Source organism: Penicillium verhagenii (assembly GCF_028828195.1).
Source record: "Penicillium verhagenii strain IBT 33310 chromosome Unknown utg000010l_segment0_segment0, whole genome shotgun sequence".
In the NCBI taxonomy this organism is placed as follows: Eukaryota; Fungi; Ascomycota; class Eurotiomycetes; order Eurotiales; family Aspergillaceae; genus Penicillium; species Penicillium verhagenii.
The window spans coordinates 1,401,267-1,418,864 of NW_026643174.1; the positions used below are offsets into that span (position 1 = coordinate 1,401,267).

At 46.9% G+C, this 17,598-nt stretch overlaps 7 protein-coding genes across 7 annotated transcripts; 3 read left to right on the plus strand and 4 right to left on the minus strand.

The window, feature by feature from the left end:
* Window positions 1–184: 184 nt before the first annotated feature.
* N7466_010388 (copper transporter family protein) lies at window positions 185–764 on the plus strand (the record flags this gene model as incomplete). Its single annotated transcript, XM_057169777.1, has 2 exons — window positions 185–232; window positions 297–764. The coding sequence occupies 2 exons, from the start codon at window positions 185–187 to the stop codon at window positions 762–764; spliced, it is 516 nt and encodes a 171-aa protein (XP_057017168.1).
* A 499-nt stretch (window positions 765–1,263) lies between these two features.
* N7466_010389 (uncharacterized protein) lies at window positions 1,264–2,967 on the minus strand (the record flags this gene model as incomplete). Its single annotated transcript, XM_057169778.1, has 3 exons — window positions 1,264–2,601; window positions 2,654–2,824; window positions 2,905–2,967. 3 exons carry the CDS (start codon window positions 2,965–2,967, stop codon window positions 1,264–1,266), a joined length of 1,572 nt encoding a protein of 523 aa, XP_057017169.1.
* A 1,195-nt stretch (window positions 2,968–4,162) lies between these two features.
* Window positions 4,163–6,871, minus strand: exg2 (putative exo-beta-1,3-glucanase; the record flags this gene model as incomplete). The annotated part of the gene is made up of 2 exons (XM_057169779.1): window positions 4,163–5,593; window positions 5,705–6,871. 2 exons carry the CDS (start codon window positions 6,869–6,871, stop codon window positions 4,163–4,165), a joined length of 2,598 nt encoding a protein of 865 aa, XP_057017170.1.
* Window positions 6,872–7,818: 947 nt separating this feature from the next.
* N7466_010391 (putative extracellular exo-polygalacturonase) lies at window positions 7,819–9,257 on the minus strand (the record flags this gene model as incomplete). Its single annotated transcript, XM_057169780.1, has 3 exons — window positions 7,819–8,456; window positions 8,524–8,890; window positions 8,994–9,257. The coding sequence occupies 3 exons, from the start codon at window positions 9,255–9,257 to the stop codon at window positions 7,819–7,821; spliced, it is 1,269 nt and encodes a 422-aa protein (XP_057017171.1).
* A 1,159-nt stretch (window positions 9,258–10,416) lies between these two features.
* Window positions 10,417–12,584, plus strand: N7466_010392 (uncharacterized protein; the record flags this gene model as incomplete). Its single annotated transcript, XM_057169781.1, has 3 exons — window positions 10,417–10,545; window positions 10,722–10,844; window positions 10,959–12,584. The coding sequence occupies 3 exons, from the start codon at window positions 10,417–10,419 to the stop codon at window positions 12,582–12,584; spliced, it is 1,878 nt and encodes a 625-aa protein (XP_057017172.1).
* Window positions 12,585–13,426: 842 nt separating this feature from the next.
* On the minus strand, window positions 13,427–14,071 carry N7466_010393 (uncharacterized protein; the record flags this gene model as incomplete). Its single annotated transcript, XM_057169782.1, has 2 exons — window positions 13,427–13,518; window positions 13,597–14,071. The coding sequence occupies 2 exons, from the start codon at window positions 14,069–14,071 to the stop codon at window positions 13,427–13,429; spliced, it is 567 nt and encodes a 188-aa protein (XP_057017173.1).
* Window positions 14,072–15,340: 1,269 nt separating this feature from the next.
* On the plus strand, window positions 15,341–15,658 carry N7466_010394 (uncharacterized protein; the record flags this gene model as incomplete). The annotated part of the gene is made up of 1 exon (XM_057169783.1): window positions 15,341–15,658. The coding sequence occupies one exon, from the start codon at window positions 15,341–15,343 to the stop codon at window positions 15,656–15,658; it is 318 nt and encodes a 105-aa protein (XP_057017174.1).
* Between the last annotated feature and the right edge of the window lie 1,940 nt (window positions 15,659–17,598).

Genomic DNA, 17,598 nt, shown 5'->3' on the forward strand with positions numbered 1-17,598 from the left:
GATTATTCCCCCCAGTCACCAATGATCCACTTGGGCTGCGCTGTGTGGGTGCTGAAACTTGGCAAGATCCCAACACTGCTATAACTTCCGACAAGGTCACAACCGGACCCTTATAACACAGAGACATCCACAGACATGCCCATCCATTCATTGCACGTGGCAGATTTTTCCATTATCGGCCAACATGGATATGACATCAAGTGACAATGACAGCATGCAGTGCAAAGTTTCCGTAAGTGCCAAGGCAAATCTCTTGGCTGGAGCGAGCGGTTCGCTCATGATTTCGCCAATTCTAGATGATGTTCAACTTCTACACAATCAACGCGTGTTTCCTGTCCACAGGTTGGAAGATCGAGAATGACGGAACATTCGCTGCCACCTGCATCGGGGTCGTTTTGCTCGTGGTTCTGGTGGACTTCTGTCGACGCGTCGGACGCGAATACGACAACTTCTTAACCCGTCAGTTCCAGCGCCAAGCTCTGAACGGAAGCTTTGCCAAGACTTCCACTCGCCACGACTCCGCCATCACATATCGGGTGACACCATTACAGCAGTTGACTCGAGCTATCATTCATGCAGTGACATTTGCCGGAGCATACATGATCATGCTCTTGGCAATGTACTTCAACGTGTATCTCATCATCTGCATTTTTATTGGGGCCGGACTGGGCAAGTTCCTATGTGATTGGATGGTAGTCACCATTGGCGTTGATAACCTTCAAGAAGCACCGCTGATCGGTGGGACAGCCACGTGTTGTGATTGATTGGGCATACACATTGATAGAGCGACCTTATAACCTTGAAATCTTCATTTCATTGTTTGAATACTTGTTCCCATTATAGTTTCAATGTTCGTCTTTTCAAAACATTTGAATGTTATCAATTTATAGCATTCAATGTTGCTCTTCGCTCCTATTCCCCTCACCCATGTCATCCGTTCCAATCAATTGATGTTATTGTATCTAATATCGGTAACAGGTATTTTCAGACGCTACCTACTACTGGGTTATGTAACTCGGCCATGAGACGGTCTCAAAAGCGCTGTCCGCGTGCGGTAAATCGATACATAAGTGAAAGTGAACATTCAATGTTTGAAGCATGGATAGATATGTAAAGAAAAGTAAATTGGGGTTCTACAACTTTCCCAGTATAGAAATATGATTATTTCAAATGTTGGTATAGACTTCCTAAGTAATTTTCAAAGGTTAAGAGATCGCACGCAGTCGTATATTATAGGATATATAAGCTGCAGAGATCAGGGATTTATTGAAAAGAAAAGAGGAAAATAGCCAAACCAAGTGTCAACAGACTACCTGGGAGAACTTTCGATGCGGTGTTGGAAACAACAAGTGTAGAGGTTGGCTTGGGTGGAGGATTTGCGGGCGCGGTGGGAGTCTCATTACTTGAAGTAGTAGATTTCTCCACCTTCACCGTCATAAAAGATGATGTGCACGTGCTATGGGGCCAGGGAGATGACGAAGTACCGGACTTGTTGATTGGGTTGCCAGTCACCAGGCTCACCACGGTAGTAGAAGCATCAGCGCTCGTACTAAAGGCCACTTGTGGGACGGTGACGGTCTGGGATGACCAGGTAACGGTCGTACAAGGTGGCTCTGGTCCGGAGGTGTTTGAGACAATAGCATCCGTAGGGGATGGCCCGTCGGTGACATGGTCAAGTGGGAGACTGGTTGACCTTGTGCTGGTTGGAACAAGACTGATAATAGCAGGGTTCGTAGGAATATAAGAGGCGCAGATACCAGCGAAGTAAGACAATGCCGAATCAGTTTGTTGTTGAGAGCTACTCCAGGCGTACACACAGGACTTGAACTTTGCAGTGAACTCTGACGAAGGGCAGAAACATGCTGCATCGCTGTTGGAGTCACATTTGGGGATAGAGAGCCAGGTGTTTAAGCACTTGGGAACCAAATCTGGACAAGGTGGAGTAGTCGACAAGCTCGGTACGACCGAGGTGGTAAGAGCTGGAGGAGCGACTGTGTGTGTAAACTCCTTGACAGAATCCGTGGCTGTGTTGGACTGGATGGACGTAGTAACAGAGGCAGGAGCATGGTCAGGGCAGTCTGTGACAGTGGGAGAACAACGAGTAACAGTAACAACGTCGGTAATCACCACGACCGAGGGAGTAAACACTAGGGGTGAGCTGGTAGAGATGGCCACTTCCACAGTGTCGGTCGAGGACTTGGATGATGGAACTATACGTGTCGATGTAGGTATTTGAGGGGTAGAACTGGTGGTTTCAGACGAAGTGATGACAAGCGGTCCTGCAGGCTTTGGTCCAGGAGCACAATCAAAGCCCATCTGGTGTAATTCAAGATCGAGATCACCAAATTGGTCCAGCACGGAGAGTTGAAAGTTGACGGAGACTGCGCCACCGCATTGGTCATTGACAATGTCACTTCCCTCGGGGGTAGTCGAGGCCACTTGATGGCAGGAGGAGCCATCTGCCAAAGCGTAGGTCAAGATGATATCTGCGTTCCGCGATGTGGTAATGTGGAAATTGCTGACCGAGAACGGAGCCTGCTCAGCGTCGATCTGCAAATCCCAATCATCATCTCGGGAAAGTCTTCCCTCGATGCATTGACCCTTTTCAATATTAGCTTGCGTAGTCTAGATAGTAGACTGTATGTGTACTCACTCCGGAGGCCCTGCATCCATCCTTGGGGGTGAATCCGTTGAAGCTGAAGCCTTCATAACTCCAATTGTCCCCATTGGCCAGGTCTGACCAATCGAAGCCTGACTCTTGTGCCACCGAGCAATGATTGTCGGTATTTTCGGGACTCGGATAGCAGAAATCGGTACCCCACCACTGATAGGTATTAGCAATATTTCAAGATGTCAACGATTCTGGTGTATACAGTTGTATATCCGGAAAGGGGAGCAGCTTACAAGGCCGGTTGGGTGAGCGAGTGCAACAGCACTCAAAAGAGCGATGGAACAAATCAAACTCATCTTGTATGATCAATTGGAGAGCTTTCTGAGCGACTGGGTCTTCAAGCAGCGGAAATAAATGAGAGACAGCAATCTCGAATTATTAAAAGTTTAGTAAAAGTAAAAAGTGAAGTCAAAGGAGAGACAAGAAGGAAGAATAGCTCCGGTGCGAATTTGGCGATTTGGCGATTTGGCGTTGATGGCGAATGCTTTCTGCGGGCGAAGTCGAGGGCTTTTTAAGCTTCAGATGTTAAGCACAACGGCAAAAAAGACCTTCCTTGGTCTCAAGCATGGTAAACAATGCCCGGGCGTCCATTGGCTAGTTTCCGAGCGAGTTCATTTCCATGGTATCAAAACACCCCAGTATATTCTGCTTTGGAATGTGACAAATTGATAATTACAACCATACTCTTGATTCTTTAGTAGGTTCAATCCAGGGCCTGATCTAGATAACTCAATGTCAGAAATCGTTGGCGAGCGATCGCCCAATCATCGTGGAAATTCCACGTGATTGAATTTCACATATCCCTTGATCGCACCAGATCAGGATGATTGCATGCCACGAAAGCCAATCAAGGTGGTGGACTTTGAGGACTTTCCAGGGGCCATCTTCCACTTCATTCTATTCCTGCTGTCCCTTGCCTCAAAGGCATCTCCGGGGCTTTGCATCCATAAGCTTGGGACTATATACCCACTGAGCAACTGCTCTGGATGGAGGGGTCCTGGCAATTACCCCGAAGCAGGGCAGGATGAAAATGGTCTCTCATAGTTGAATGGTGGAATGTTCCCATGTGGCCTTGAAAGTCACCCATCAAAACAACCGCTTGGGGGGGGGCATGACATTTTTGTCACCCCGCCCTGATGAGCTTTTTGTGAAGGGACCTCCACTATATCACAACAAAGGCTTGATCAACCATACTAATCATACAACGAATACCTATCGTGTGCATCTTAGTGACTGGATCCATGTGCTGGTAGGTCAATCAAGACCTTGACCCTTCAGCTCCAGGGAAATTGCGCTTGAGGGTGGTCCTTAGCTAGGTTGTAGAATTCGGGTGTCACCATCACTTTATTTATTTAGCTCCCCTCGTAGAACCGGATTACCCTCATTCGTTTTTTTTTTTTTTACTGTCGCCCTTTACTGCTATGCGGGAGTTTTACTGCCGTCCGGATCGGCGCAGCGAAGACTACAGCGCGGCAAGTCAGGAAATCATCATCAGTAATACTCGGCCAGTCCCAAACTGGAGAAATCTGGCACATCATCTCCGCATTTGAAAGATGGAGAATACGCCTTGTCCGGCATAAACCCCCCTTTCCACGCCGTACGATAGCTCCACTGCGCTGCTGACTCGGTACGCCAGGTCCAGTAAAACCAACCCATGGCGGTTTCAAAGACGGACATTTGCGCCTCGGCGTAGTAAAGGAGCCATTTTTTGTACGCGTCCGAGTACTCGGAAACATCGGCATTGGCACCATTGCAGCTGCAGGTGCCCTCGCTGGCAGTGGGACAGTACTGCGTCGACGAGCTCGTGTCATATGTTCCTTCCCACCGAGTACCGCGACCCACGTTGTTCAGATATTCCGCGCAGTCAGTGTCAGCTTGCGACCATTCACCGCATACTGTAGGGCCCCACCCTGAGCTAGTGCTATTGATAGCCTCAATCATGGTGTACCAGCTGCTGCAGATGAGCTCAATCTTGGCCGTGTGGTTCAGCACAATCTCGCCGGTGTTGAATGTGGTATATTGATGTGTGTCCAGGTACATGTTGTCCGGATGGTACTTAAACATCTCGTCCCACTTGTCGAGATTGAGGAACCCGTCGTGGAAGACAATGGTCGCACTCATTCCATTTTTGCGAACTAGTTTGGCTGTCTGATTGTTCCAATCGAGAACTTCCTCAGTAGATAGGGAGAGCATAAGCGGCTCATTGACAATACCATACATTGTCACGATGTTTTTGTATCGGTCCTGGGCGAAAAATGTAGACAGTTGATCATGAATCTCCAGAGTTCGGTTGGCATTCAATTCCCCATCGGTTCCATTCAACCAGCCGATCTCTCCTTGGTGGCCACTGTGTTGCCAGCCATTTTGACTGCCAGGAACTCCATGAAGATCAAGTTTAATTCGAAGACCATATTTACGGCAGTACTCAATTGCACGAAGGAGGTATCGCCAGGAAATCTGAGCCACGTAGGGGTCGCTGTCATACACTTTCACTGCCCAGTAAGAGTATTGAATGCGCACATGATCCAGGCCCGCTTGCTGGATCTCAGCAAAGTCCTGCTCTGTATAGAAGGTTGCATAATGTTTTTCGATGGTCGCGGCAGCGCTAGACCCCAGCTGCTCACTCAACGTCCACTCATCGATGATACCAGCATCGGAGGAGTAGCTGTTGAACAAGGATGGGACAATCCAAGGCTCAATTGAAAGCCAACCGCCAATGTTGACTCCGCGGATGGGCTGTGAGCCATAGGGAAACGTTTCGTTCAATGGTGGAACGTTGTCGTTTGGTCGGGCCGAGTCCTCCCATGACGAGTTCAGACCCATGATGTACAAACCGCCCACTGTCTGATTTGTGAAGGTAAGATTAAACCCCTCGGTCTCATACCAGGTAAAGGGATCAAGGACGGTTCCTTGTGCATACGACTAATAAGTGAGTCAGTGTCAACATTCTGCTCCGGTGCTTGCAACGAGCCAAGCAAAAATCAATCTTTAAACGCCAGAAAAAAAAAAAGAAAAAAAAAAGAAAAAACCCACAGGAATGCTATCCCGGCTGATTGTGTCCAGATTTGCAGTCAAATTGCTCGAGGGGCTTGAGGAGGTCGAGGTCGAGGCAGATGAGGCAGTACTTTTCTTTTGCGACTCAGTAACGGCGATTGGAACGACAATTGCAAGCAAAATCAAGATGCCTGCCATTGTTGCAATCCATATACGCTTCTTTCTGGACCACGAATCCCAGAACTTCCAAAATGGCCTTTGCTCGGCACTTCCATAGTTGCCTGCCCAGTCCTTTTCATGTTTCCAAGCTCGGTCCATCGCAGGACCACCACCGCCACGATGACGGACGTTCATATCCGGAGTGTGACCTTCTTCTAAGTAGGACCCGGATACCACTCTAGCTCCAGACCGGTGTCTTGGGCTTGCCTCGAGAAGTTCAGCCGTGAGAGCACCACCTCCGGCACCCAGTAAAGCACGTTTCCGTTGTCGACGCTCTCTGTTATTTTCGTCTGGGAACTTGGAATGTTCTCGCGCTTGTGCTTGTCGTTCCCGTTGGCGGCGCTCCCATTGTTCCGGTAAGTCTTCCATCTCGTGCTCAGAGCTTTCTCGAGCTAGTGCATCTGCAGCCAACAAATGTGAGGCGCTACTTGTCGACTCTATGCTCTTATGTTTTGCCGCAATGGGCCCTGCAGCAGCAGTGTCCCTGCTCCCCTCCATCTCACGCCGATCGCGTCGCCTCTGCCTTCTCGCATCGGCATCGACATCGTGCTTCCCTATCCGGTCTCTGTCTCGATGCTTCCGCCCTCTGACTTCTTTTGTAGGACTCCCTTCCCCTTCCACGAAATGCCTCCGGCGCGGATTTCCATCGCGATCGCGCTCCCGATCTCGTTTCTTCAAAGGCGAGGTAGCCGGTGATTCCTTCGCCTTGCCCCCTTCTTCTTCCCTCCGTCTCTGTCTCCGCTCTCTACGTCTCCGTTCTTCATTTTGTGCATCGCTTGCATCTCGTTCCTGGTCGTATGAATCATAGCCGACATCCTCACCTTGGAATCTGTATTTCCCCTTCCGCGAGTCCACAGGACTGGACATTGCGCCACCATCCTCGTCATATCTCCCCCGCGCATGGTCCCTTTTCCTCCTATGCGCGCGGTCACGCTCCCGATCGCGGGAATGTCCGTGTCGGTCACGACTGCGAGATTGTCCAGACATCCCCGACCCCAAATCGTGCCACCACGGGCGGAATTGACCTTCCTGATGATCAATCACGTATAGATCGCTCGTCCAGTGCGGCAATAGGTTAAGTGCGCTGCGGCGGGCCGATCTCGTTCGGTCGGGCCGTTCAGGAGTGTGGAATGCTCGGCGTGTGGGAACCGGTAGGTATCTTGAACCTGCCCCGCGTAACGTGTTCGGAGAATAGGTGTAGCGGTTCGGATTATTTATTTGTAGGCTCGCGGCTGGATTCGAAATTCCTGAGGATAGAAGAAGCAAAATCTTTCTCAAGTGTTCACAGGAGGGGGGTTTAGGAAATTGTTTTTGTTTTTGTTTTTGTTTTTCCCCTTTTCCCACTTTCCCACTTTCCCACGTATCGGTTCACGGTGTGGGTGGACGCGTAATAGGGGGTTGGTTTCCTATCTTCGTTCGCAAATACTAATGGATTGAAATTCACTCTTGCTATATATCCAATCACAATAGGAACGAACAGTCGGTCGTCTCAAAAGTAGATATGGAGTACGGAGAATGGACTCGGTGGAGTTCACGATCAATGTCCAAGCCTCCAAGGGGCTGCGGAGCAACAAAACGCGTCATTAGTGGAGCGTCTATGGCTACGGACTTGCGATGCGATCGCCAGCGTGAAGAACAATCCCTTCTCTGTCCTTTCAATCCTCCAATACCCCGCGATTTTTAACCTTCTCATCATTCCTTATTACAGCCTTCCCGCTGCCTATGTGACTGTCTAACTTGGGGTGAAACCGACGTCACTGTATATGCGTCCATGGATGTACATATATCCATAGATAAGTCCCTGGCGGGTCTAGGGCAAATACATACGTGTAACTACTAGTTCTATCAGTTAATTGATCGTTGGCTTGAGGACGTGGAACCCCTCCATTTCAATGATGACCTAGCATTAGGTACATAAGTTTGAAATAGCTCAGTTAGCATCCCGAGAGTCCATGGACCCCATCTTCGGCTGTATAGGAACAAGATCCTATGCCAGCCGTTGTGGAATTCTCCGGGAATAACACAACATTGTCAAAGTCGATGTTATAGCATGGGTAGACGTTGGAGCAGGATACAGATGCAACCTTCGTCGAGTCCTTGTCGATAATGCCTGTAAAGTTCACAAATGCAACGTTGGAAATACTCATCTTGCTCGTTCCCACATACGAACCGTTATCCCCACTGTCTTGAGTGATGGCAATTCCAGAGCTAGCACCATCTATATCGAAATTGGAGAAGAGGACATTGCGAATGCTTCCCCACCCTCCTCCACGGGGAAGACCTGCACTCTCATAGGAACTCTGTGGCACTAGGCCACCCATCCACGTCTTGATATATGCACCATTCTCCATGTCGTTATTGCGCCGTATGATTTTCACATTATCGACCAGAATATTGGCCACACCGGAGTCCTCCAGATACTGGCCCAGGCTTCCGATTGCAACGCCATTTCCTCCATGGCAAGTCACATTTCGAATGTCGACATTATAGGATCGTGGCTTGATCGCGATACAGTCATCACCGCCTTGGTATACCAAGTTCGTTAGTTGAACATTGTCCACGTCCATTGTGTCTATTCCATCGAGATTCCAGTTAGCCGACGGAACCTTGAATGTCAGGGCTATTCATGCATTGCTCACCAAAACCATCGGTATTCTGTACCCAATTGACTCCATATGGTGCATTGACTGCAGTGGCATTACACAGGATATTGTTGAATCGCATATTCGTGCCATTCATAATGTTTAAACTCCATAGTGGCGGATCTTTGACGTAGAAATTCTCCACGTTGACATCCGACACATTCCAGAAGACAAATGGCATTGGTCGACCTGGCTGTGTTACAGTCTCCTCTGCATTGTACCATACGTTTCCATTTCCATCAATGCCGCCTGTTGCATAGCCATCAATACTGATCCTTTCCCCCGAAATAACAAATCCGGCGTGATGATTCTGGAATGCAATCGGGTAGGAATTGTTGCGCCAATAGCTCAGGTCATCAGAAAACTTCAAATTGTCAGCTCCCGACTTTCCATTTAAGGGATAAGAATCAACAATTGAACAATTGAACAATTGAGTACGGGGGCTCCATTAGAAGGTGGATACTCACCGTCCATTTCCCTCGCCATTCGATTGTCACATCGTTAAGCACTGGGTTCAGGCGCGTCGCAATCCAGTAAGATTGATCCTCCGGGAAAACAACAGTACCTCCGTTGTTGCACTTTTTGAATGCCTCGAGAATATTTGGCACATCATCCTTTCGATTTCCTCGTGCCTTGACCGTACAGATATTCCCAGAGGTGGGAATGGCATACACAGGAGTAATAAAGGCTAGCCCAATGGTCAGCACCGAAGATATTGTCGACAGATGCATGGTAGTGTTTGATCAAGGATGACGACGATCGAACAAAAGGAACAATCCATCCCACGGCAACTGGGAATATTTATGACATGTAATCCGCAATGCTTTTTGATGAGCTCGGCGATCTTTGTGCCGAACTTTTCCAATTGCGGAGAAAAGGATTTGCGGGGGTTGGAACGATGTCATGGTGTTAATATCCCCCGGTGGGCGTTACCATTCTGTCTGGGGTACACCGGATTCAGGGGACAGCTCGCGGCGTTAATCTTACCGGGCATGGCCAGGGTTCGTGCGCCTTGGACAATATATTCCACCAATGAAGAGAATACGAGTCATGAATGGCCCCAGGAAATTCCTCGTGAGATATCTCCAATCCAAGGATGAATCCATTGCCTTTTTGGTTGTAATTTGTAAACAGTAAATCCCCCTGTGATCAGTCACAGGACTCACAGGTACAACGCCCACATGCATGCGTGAGACTAGCAATATTAAGGATAGTAGCAACTGATTTATTGACTGTGTTATCCTGTTAACGTTATATAGCAGTCATGACTCATGTATACATGAAACAGTTGCATATGACTGTCGCAATTCAAATTAGTCAAGTAACAAGTCAGTTAGTTAACTTAACTAGTCAGTTAAAGACAAGTTGTTTTGCTCAGCGCTTTGTCAGCAGTTATTTTCAGTGAAGATTCGACTTTTGAAAGCGAGTGAACGAGCCGAGGTTGGAAAGATCCATGGATTTCTTTACTTTTCTATCCTTTTGATACAAGAAGATCCGAAGTAAAGAGCAACTTTGGAGAGACTTTGGTTTGGCTGTGGAAGGATCAAAGGATGCTAGACTTCAAAGATTGAATCGATGTACGGTCGGACAAGCCCCGAGATCGACATTCTAGATTCAATGAATGTTAGCTTGTATGCTAGTAATATATAGGAGAAAATCCCAAGGTTGCCATATCGGGATCCAGCACTATCCGGCGGATGAAAGTATAGTCTGGAGCGACCAGTTTACGTGGTCAATCAACATTGAACTTGAGTATGTATAGTACGTTCCAACATTGAAGGTGTACCCCCACATCTCCAGCACATCATCTCGGGGTTGTATCCGATGGCGAAGATCACATCCACGTTTGTATCCCATCTTATTCATCACCAACCGGAGTTAGTTATAAGAATGCCCCGCATTCGAAATTTCGACCACTTTAACGAGTTCATTATTATCGCTCACCCTCTTACCATTCACCTCAGCGTCTGCTTTGACGTTCAGCTGTTTGATCAACAATCACGCACCAAACACAGTGATGTATGTCCACATATCCAAGCTATTCCCATTTTCCCCATAAGATAGCTGATGATCCACCAGGGCTTATACTGCGTCTTATGCCTTCTTTGAGGCCCTTTGGGATGTTCGTGATCTAGCTGAACTAACCAGGTCTCTTGTTTCATTCTTACTGATATAATTTTGGTTTCGTTCTACAGGGCGGCGTGAGTCATGTGTTTGTGAATCTGGGGTCCGACCATCCTTCCATTCTTGAAGCTATGCTGAAGGGACAAAGGGAGAAGAAAGATCAGTTTCCTAAGATTATCACCTGTCCAAATGAGGTGAGTCAGGTATTTTTCAATCATTGTCGCCATGATCTTTTCTTGTTACTCCTCCTCTTTTTCTTGGTCTTTTTGTTGGTGGAATCCCAGCCAGAGCTAAACGTGAACGCATAGATGGTGGCACTTTCGATGGCTGATGGATATGCTCGCCTTACTGGCGAGCCCCAAGCTGTCATCGTCCATGTGGATGTGGGAACCCAAGGATTAGGTGCCGCAGTTCACAATGCGTCCTGCGGCCGAGCACCCGTTCTAATTTTCGCTGGTCTTTCTCCTTACACGATTGAGGGAGAGGTGAGGGGATCCCGAACTGAATATATCCACTGGATTCAGGATGTGCCAGACCAAAAGCAAATCGTCTCACAATACTGCCGCTACACCGGAGAATTCAAATCTGGGAAGAATGTCAAACAGATCGTCAATAGGGCACTTCAATGGGCCACTAGTGACCCAAAGGGCCCTGTCTATCTCGTTGGAGCCCGGGAAGTGATGGAGGAAGAGATCGAGCCATATAAATTGAATCAGAAGGTGTGGGGTCCGGTCTCCCCCGCTGCTCTCCCGGCAGTCGGTATTGAACTCATAACTTCTGAGCTTGCAACTGCCAAAAGTCCATTGGTGATAGTTGGATACACTGGCCGGAAAGCCCAAGCTGTGGATGAATTAGTCACACTGGCCAATAGCTTCAAGGGAATTCGAGTGCTAGACACGGGAGGAAGCGACATGTGCTTCCCTGCTTCCCACGCGGCTTGGTTGGGATTGCGGTATCCAGGACATGAAGCTGTGCAGACAGCTGATCTCATTCTCGTCATTGATTGTGATGTCCCATGGGTGCCAACTCAGTTCAAACCCTCCATCTCGGCAAAGATAATTCATATTGATGTCGACCCTCTTAAACAGCAAATCCCAGTTTTTTACATCAATTCCATGGCCACATTCCGTGCGGACTCGAAGACTGCGCTGAAGCAGCTAAACGACTATATTACGCAAAATGGCCCCCTGCAAGAATTCGTTGGCTCCAATGTCAATATAGCCATGGGAAAACGACGCGATGAACAATACTCGAAGCGAAGGCAAGAGATCACCGACCTAGCTGCCTTGCCGGAAGGTGGCGACGATGCCCCACTCAACATTTCTTACCTCATGGCGCAAGTTCGTGAGGGCTGCCCTTGTGACACCATTTGGGCCATTGAGTCAGTTACGCTCACTCACCCTGTATCGGATCAGATCGCTGCAACACTTCCAAACTCTTGGATCAACTGTGGCGGGGGTGGGCTGGGATGGTCTGGTGGTGGAGCGCTTGGAATAAAGCTGGCTTCTGACGTGAAGAATGGAGGCCCTGGTAAGGGTAAATTTGTGGTACAGGTTGTAGGTGATGGTACATTCTTATTCTCGATACCCGGCTCGGTTTACTGGATATCACGTCGCTACAAAATTCCCGTTTTGACAATCGTGTTGAACAACAAGGGATGGAATGCGCCCCGACGCAGCATGTTGCTCGTTCACCCAAATGGTGAAGGATCTCGAGCTACAAATGAGGACTTGAACATCTCGTTTGCACCCACACCTGACTATGCTGGAATTGCCAAGGCTGCAGCTGGTGGAAATTTATGGGCTGGCCGGGCATCGAACGTAGCTGAATTGGCTCGAAGACTACCCGTGGCAATCCAAAGCGTCATCGATGGAACAAGTGCGGTGTTGGAAGCACAGCTGGATGGGACTGTGGGGAAATATGTTGAAGTCTGAACATGTGAACAAGGGATGCGTTCAAATGTTTCAAATGTTACGTACATTAGTGGAATGAAGAGTAGACCTGGAGGTACATAGTACAACATACTATGCTAGGTGCTCATAGGAGCTGGAACATTGAAATTGTCTGTGGTCAACATTTAACCTTGGAACACCTACCTGCGTACACAAACATCCCTAAATCAATCCATCTTAAACTTCCTCCAATGGACATTCCGTATGGGGCCAGTTCGGGAAAGAAAATAGCAAGGAAAGAGATTCTACAGTAAATAGTAAGAGACGGTGGATTTAAATTGCCATTTCTAAGACAGAAATTATAAGTATTGTCACATGGCAAGCGAACATACAATGATATTGTACGAAGCTCCTAAACTCGAGCAAAACACAGACAAGACAGAAAAGAAGAATAAGATAAGTTATGATTCTAACCTTTTATCCTGACTCACATCATTGGCCTTGCGAAGGTCCATCCATTCCCTCATGGGCTCCCACTTTCGGCATGTATGGACCTGCCCAACCCCTAGTCCTACTTCGTCATCATTATAATGATACAAAGGCACCGGTGATAGATCCCCATGACACTGAATCGCTTGTCGCAGTTGATCCATGCAGTGGTCACGGTGAATACGGTCCCAATTATCTGGAAAATTCGGAGAGTTTCTGATTGCTTCATCCAATCCTTTATGGTGCTGATCATGTGTCGAATAATAGTCTTTGTCAAGTTCCATTCGAATTGCATTGAGACAATGTAAAGAGTGAAACATATCAGGCCTGCCATGTAATAATCATCGATATTAAAAAGCGAGTCAATAATGGAGTAATGGGAAAGAATGGAGAGCTCACTCAAAGTGGTAGTGATGCGAAAAAGGAGATTTGTTGAGATCTGGTGTGTATGGTCCCGCTTCCTCGTCTGTCATCCTCACGAACTCGCCTTGATTCCACAATTGTCAATAAAATGGCCTTTCTTTGCTTAGAAAACAATGGAATATCAAAAATGGAAAAGACCTACCTCGTAGAATATCAGCCCAAGCGTTATCGATATCAGGAGAAGGAAGTCCAAAATATTGTGGCTGAGATGAGTCAATATCTCGGTAGACCTTGCCGTTCTCCTTGCTGAAGGCAAGCTTCCCAGAAAACACGCGCTCCTCATACATAACATAGGGGTGTGCATCACGAAGGTCCGTTGGAAAGGCCGCTGAGCCGTACGCGTATGTTTGTTGACATATCAAATAACCGGTGATAAGGGACAAGCAGAGCGTGGAAGCTATCCAGGGTGCTATAAGACAAACATGAGACTTGCGGCAAGTATGGGACGCAGTAACTTTCAGTGAATGGTAAAGCTCTGCGTCTGTGTCGTCGCCGTGGATAGGTTCATATATCCGTTTCATGGATGAACCGGTTACTCCCATATTATAGACCTTTCCCTTGGTTTTCAGGGCTTCTTCGTTCAAATCCGCCTGGATATCTGGAGACTGGAGCAGCATTTAATGGAAAGGTTAGGGAATTAAATAGGAGCATTGAAGGATAAAAATGCCATTATAATTGCCTGGTATGATAGCGAGTATGATAGCGCAGGTGAGAACACGGGAAGATCACAAGGGATTGATTCCCACACTAATTTGATTACCTACATAGACCTGCTTTCAATGTTTATGACGTAGCCTTCTTATAGTACATGCCAGGGGTCAACTGCTGTGCACCTGCTATTTGTTATGTACAAGGGTGAGGAATGGACGTAATAGATGTCAAGTGGTTGCCAGCCAAATGATAGTATATAGTAGGTATACCGCATGGTGGACTTTCCTAATGATATGTATTTCCAAACACTTAAAGACAGACCTGAGAATTGCAGGTTGTTAAATTCCGGATGATTCTTACTACTATGTAGGGTATCATTTATGATTGAATTATGTAAGCCATGGAAGAAAATCCATGCGAAATGCTTGTGTCAGATCCACAAGGATCTGGGAGAAACGAATGGTAATGAGGAGGAGAGAAAGAGAGGAGAAAAATCAATGGTAATGGTATTCTTCTACTGAGCGGGATGGAGAGGGGAAAGAAGGAAGGAAGGAATGAGAGAGAAGCTCTCACTCCCCTAGACTAACTACAACCCTAACCCTCTCACACACAAAACTAACACACACAAAACCAACCCACGCGCTGGAGTATCTAGGAGCAGACCATGTGACATCACATGGTTCACAATCTCCTAACAGCTTGGAATCACTGGTGACTGGCCAGTGGCCAGATGATAAATTCTACCACTAGTATGTATGTACAGATCATCATAAATTATGATCGATCTAGTAAGAGCACTGCCTGTGGTCTGCTAAGGGGGGTGGGAGTTCATCTTCTTGCTCAAACAATATCGAAATCAAGAATGCGGCATGCCTACCTACTACCTTGTGAGATGCCGGGATAATTTTCGAGGTGACTTGCTTATCTGCCTACCTAGTTAGGTGACTGAAGCATTCTTACCTAATTAGCAACTCAGTAACTAGCTACTTAGTAGGCTAGGTATCTGTATATAAATGGCAACAAAGCCCCGTGGATCTCTCAAACCCGAAAAAAAATCTGTCGCAAGTAGCTCAAAGTTATCATCTGCCAAGTTACTAGGTTAGGGCTAACTGCCGCAACAAACAAACAAATTTAACCAGTAAGTCTGCGTTTCTGTTCAAACCTGACAAGTCATGGGATGACTCGGACGAGCTTACCATTCTATGTTTACTAGTTCACTTCTCTCTTAAACAAACATGAAGCTCTTCATGATCACCTTGGTGCTATGTAGTAGCCTTGCTATTGCTGTACCTACAGAGAAGATCTCTGATATGATTAGCGGGGGATATGGTGAAATGGAAAATAGCCAGCATAACTCCGTCGGCGAAGCCGACCTGGACAAGCGAGGCTCCATGCGCGAAGCCGACCTGAATAAACGCGGCACTGCACTATTCTCCAGCTCTGTCCGCGAAGCCGACTTGGACAAGCGAGGCTCCATGCGCGAAGCCGACTTGGATAAACGTGGCACTGCACTATTCTCCAGCTCTGTCCGCGAAGCCGACATCAAATCCTGATCAAGCCGTCTCAACCACTTGCTCATCCTTCATGGAGACAACGGATATCATTTCGGTTGCCGCTATTTCCTGTCATTTGTTTTGAGTTTACTGTTTCAGTGTTTGTTCGCGCAGTGTTGTATCATCAAAACTTAGAGTCATGAAGGAAAACTTATAAAAAGCACTTGTTTTCAACGAGGGGAGATACTTGGATGTTTTGAATAAACCTTCCAAATGTCAGATGCACACCGCACTATGCCCATGTCCGTAAACCAACACTTATTGAAAAATTTGCTTTTTGCGATCCGGCTTGTTTATGTAAGGGTCTTGAAGGTTGGTGGCTTTTGACAGATCCAGACACCAACCAACTTGGATCAAGATTCAAGAGTAAATTGATAGATGGATCTTTCGCCTTGAACATTGATTGAACGTCGTGACTGCTAGTTGTCCTTGGGAAACAGGGCGTTGACTTCGTCGAGACCGGAGAGATAAATTGATCGGACCATTTTTGGACGAAGGAGACTAGGAATCAGATGGCATCTTCACATACGTAACCCGATCCTGCCAACATAATATCAACAGAAAGGCCAGACATGATGAGCTAGATTCATTTCTCGAGTTACTTTTTTCCATCTCTGGGGTTTTTATCTTAGATTCTTAGTATGATTGTCATTCCAAGCTTTGCAGTTTAATGTTCTTCAAAGTCTTTCATTGTATTTTATTAAATTACTTGGTCTTTTTACTATTAATGTTATGTCTATATGGACTCATGGAGTCCCTACGGGCCTACTTTCTCATTTATTTCTTTTTTTGCTCTCGCTCTCTTTCCTAGTCTGATTATCTTCCAAAGACCTCGAACCAAATCCAATCTCTGCCAGGGTCATCCTTTACTGCCATGGCGCCTGACGCCGCTGTTTAGCGATTGCTTCTTGTGTGCCAGGCCGAGCCTGCTGATCTATGCTATAAAAGAGCACTCGGATTGCCGCTTCTCCTTCTCTCTCTCAAGACTGCTAGCGGCTACATGTTATGTCGCTGCTCAGGGAAACCGGAGAGAGCAAAGTAACTGTATTGGCTACGGATTATCTCTCTCGGGGGGATGGAGAGAAGAAGAAGGGAAAAGGGAGGAAGTAAGGACTGGATATCTAGAGACAAGCTCAATTTAATCAATCAAGCCTTCGTTCGCTGCATGTGGCCTTCGTGCACTTTGTAGCCCTCTGTCAATCTCTCTTTATATTCTCGTCATCAAGGTGACAAGGTGGTAAAATAAACAATACAAGATTCAAAGATGTGAGATAATCTAATATGAGCCCCTGGCAGAATACACAAGATAAGTCTTCAAAGTTCAAACTACATAGTACCTAATAATTCCATGATAACTGCCGTTCTTGGTGCTTTCGCGAGCACTGAGACCGAGCACAGTCTACATCCGACTTTTTCAAGTTCTTTGGCCTCAGAAGTCCATATGATATGATTCAGTCACAGATACCAACTTATTGGCAGGGTAACAGGTTTCGAAAAGGTCAAATGAGCTCGGAAATCTGCTATCTGAAATATTCTTTCATGCGAGAAACCTGTGCAGACTCTATCTACAGTAGTTGGGTATAGTTTGAACTATGTCACACGTCGACACTGCAGGTGTCACGAGTTGACAGTCTTTGTCCGCTGCTTGACAATAAGGTTTTTCCATTACCAGATGGAGTTTAGTTTCTAGTTCCTGTCGTCAACCGTCGTCAACCTTAAAGTACTGAAGGTTGACTTTTCTTTCCTGTCTTCTTTTCTTTCTTTCTCTTTTTCTCTCCTGTCTGTGTTTTTCTTGAATTTCTAGGACCTTACTACAATATCATTGTATCTTCGCTTGCCGTGTCACAAACTATCTAGACTCAACTGTTTAGGGTGTTTAGGGTGTTTAGGGTGTTTAGGGTGTTTAGGGTGTTTAGGGTGTTTAGGGTGTTTAGGGTGTA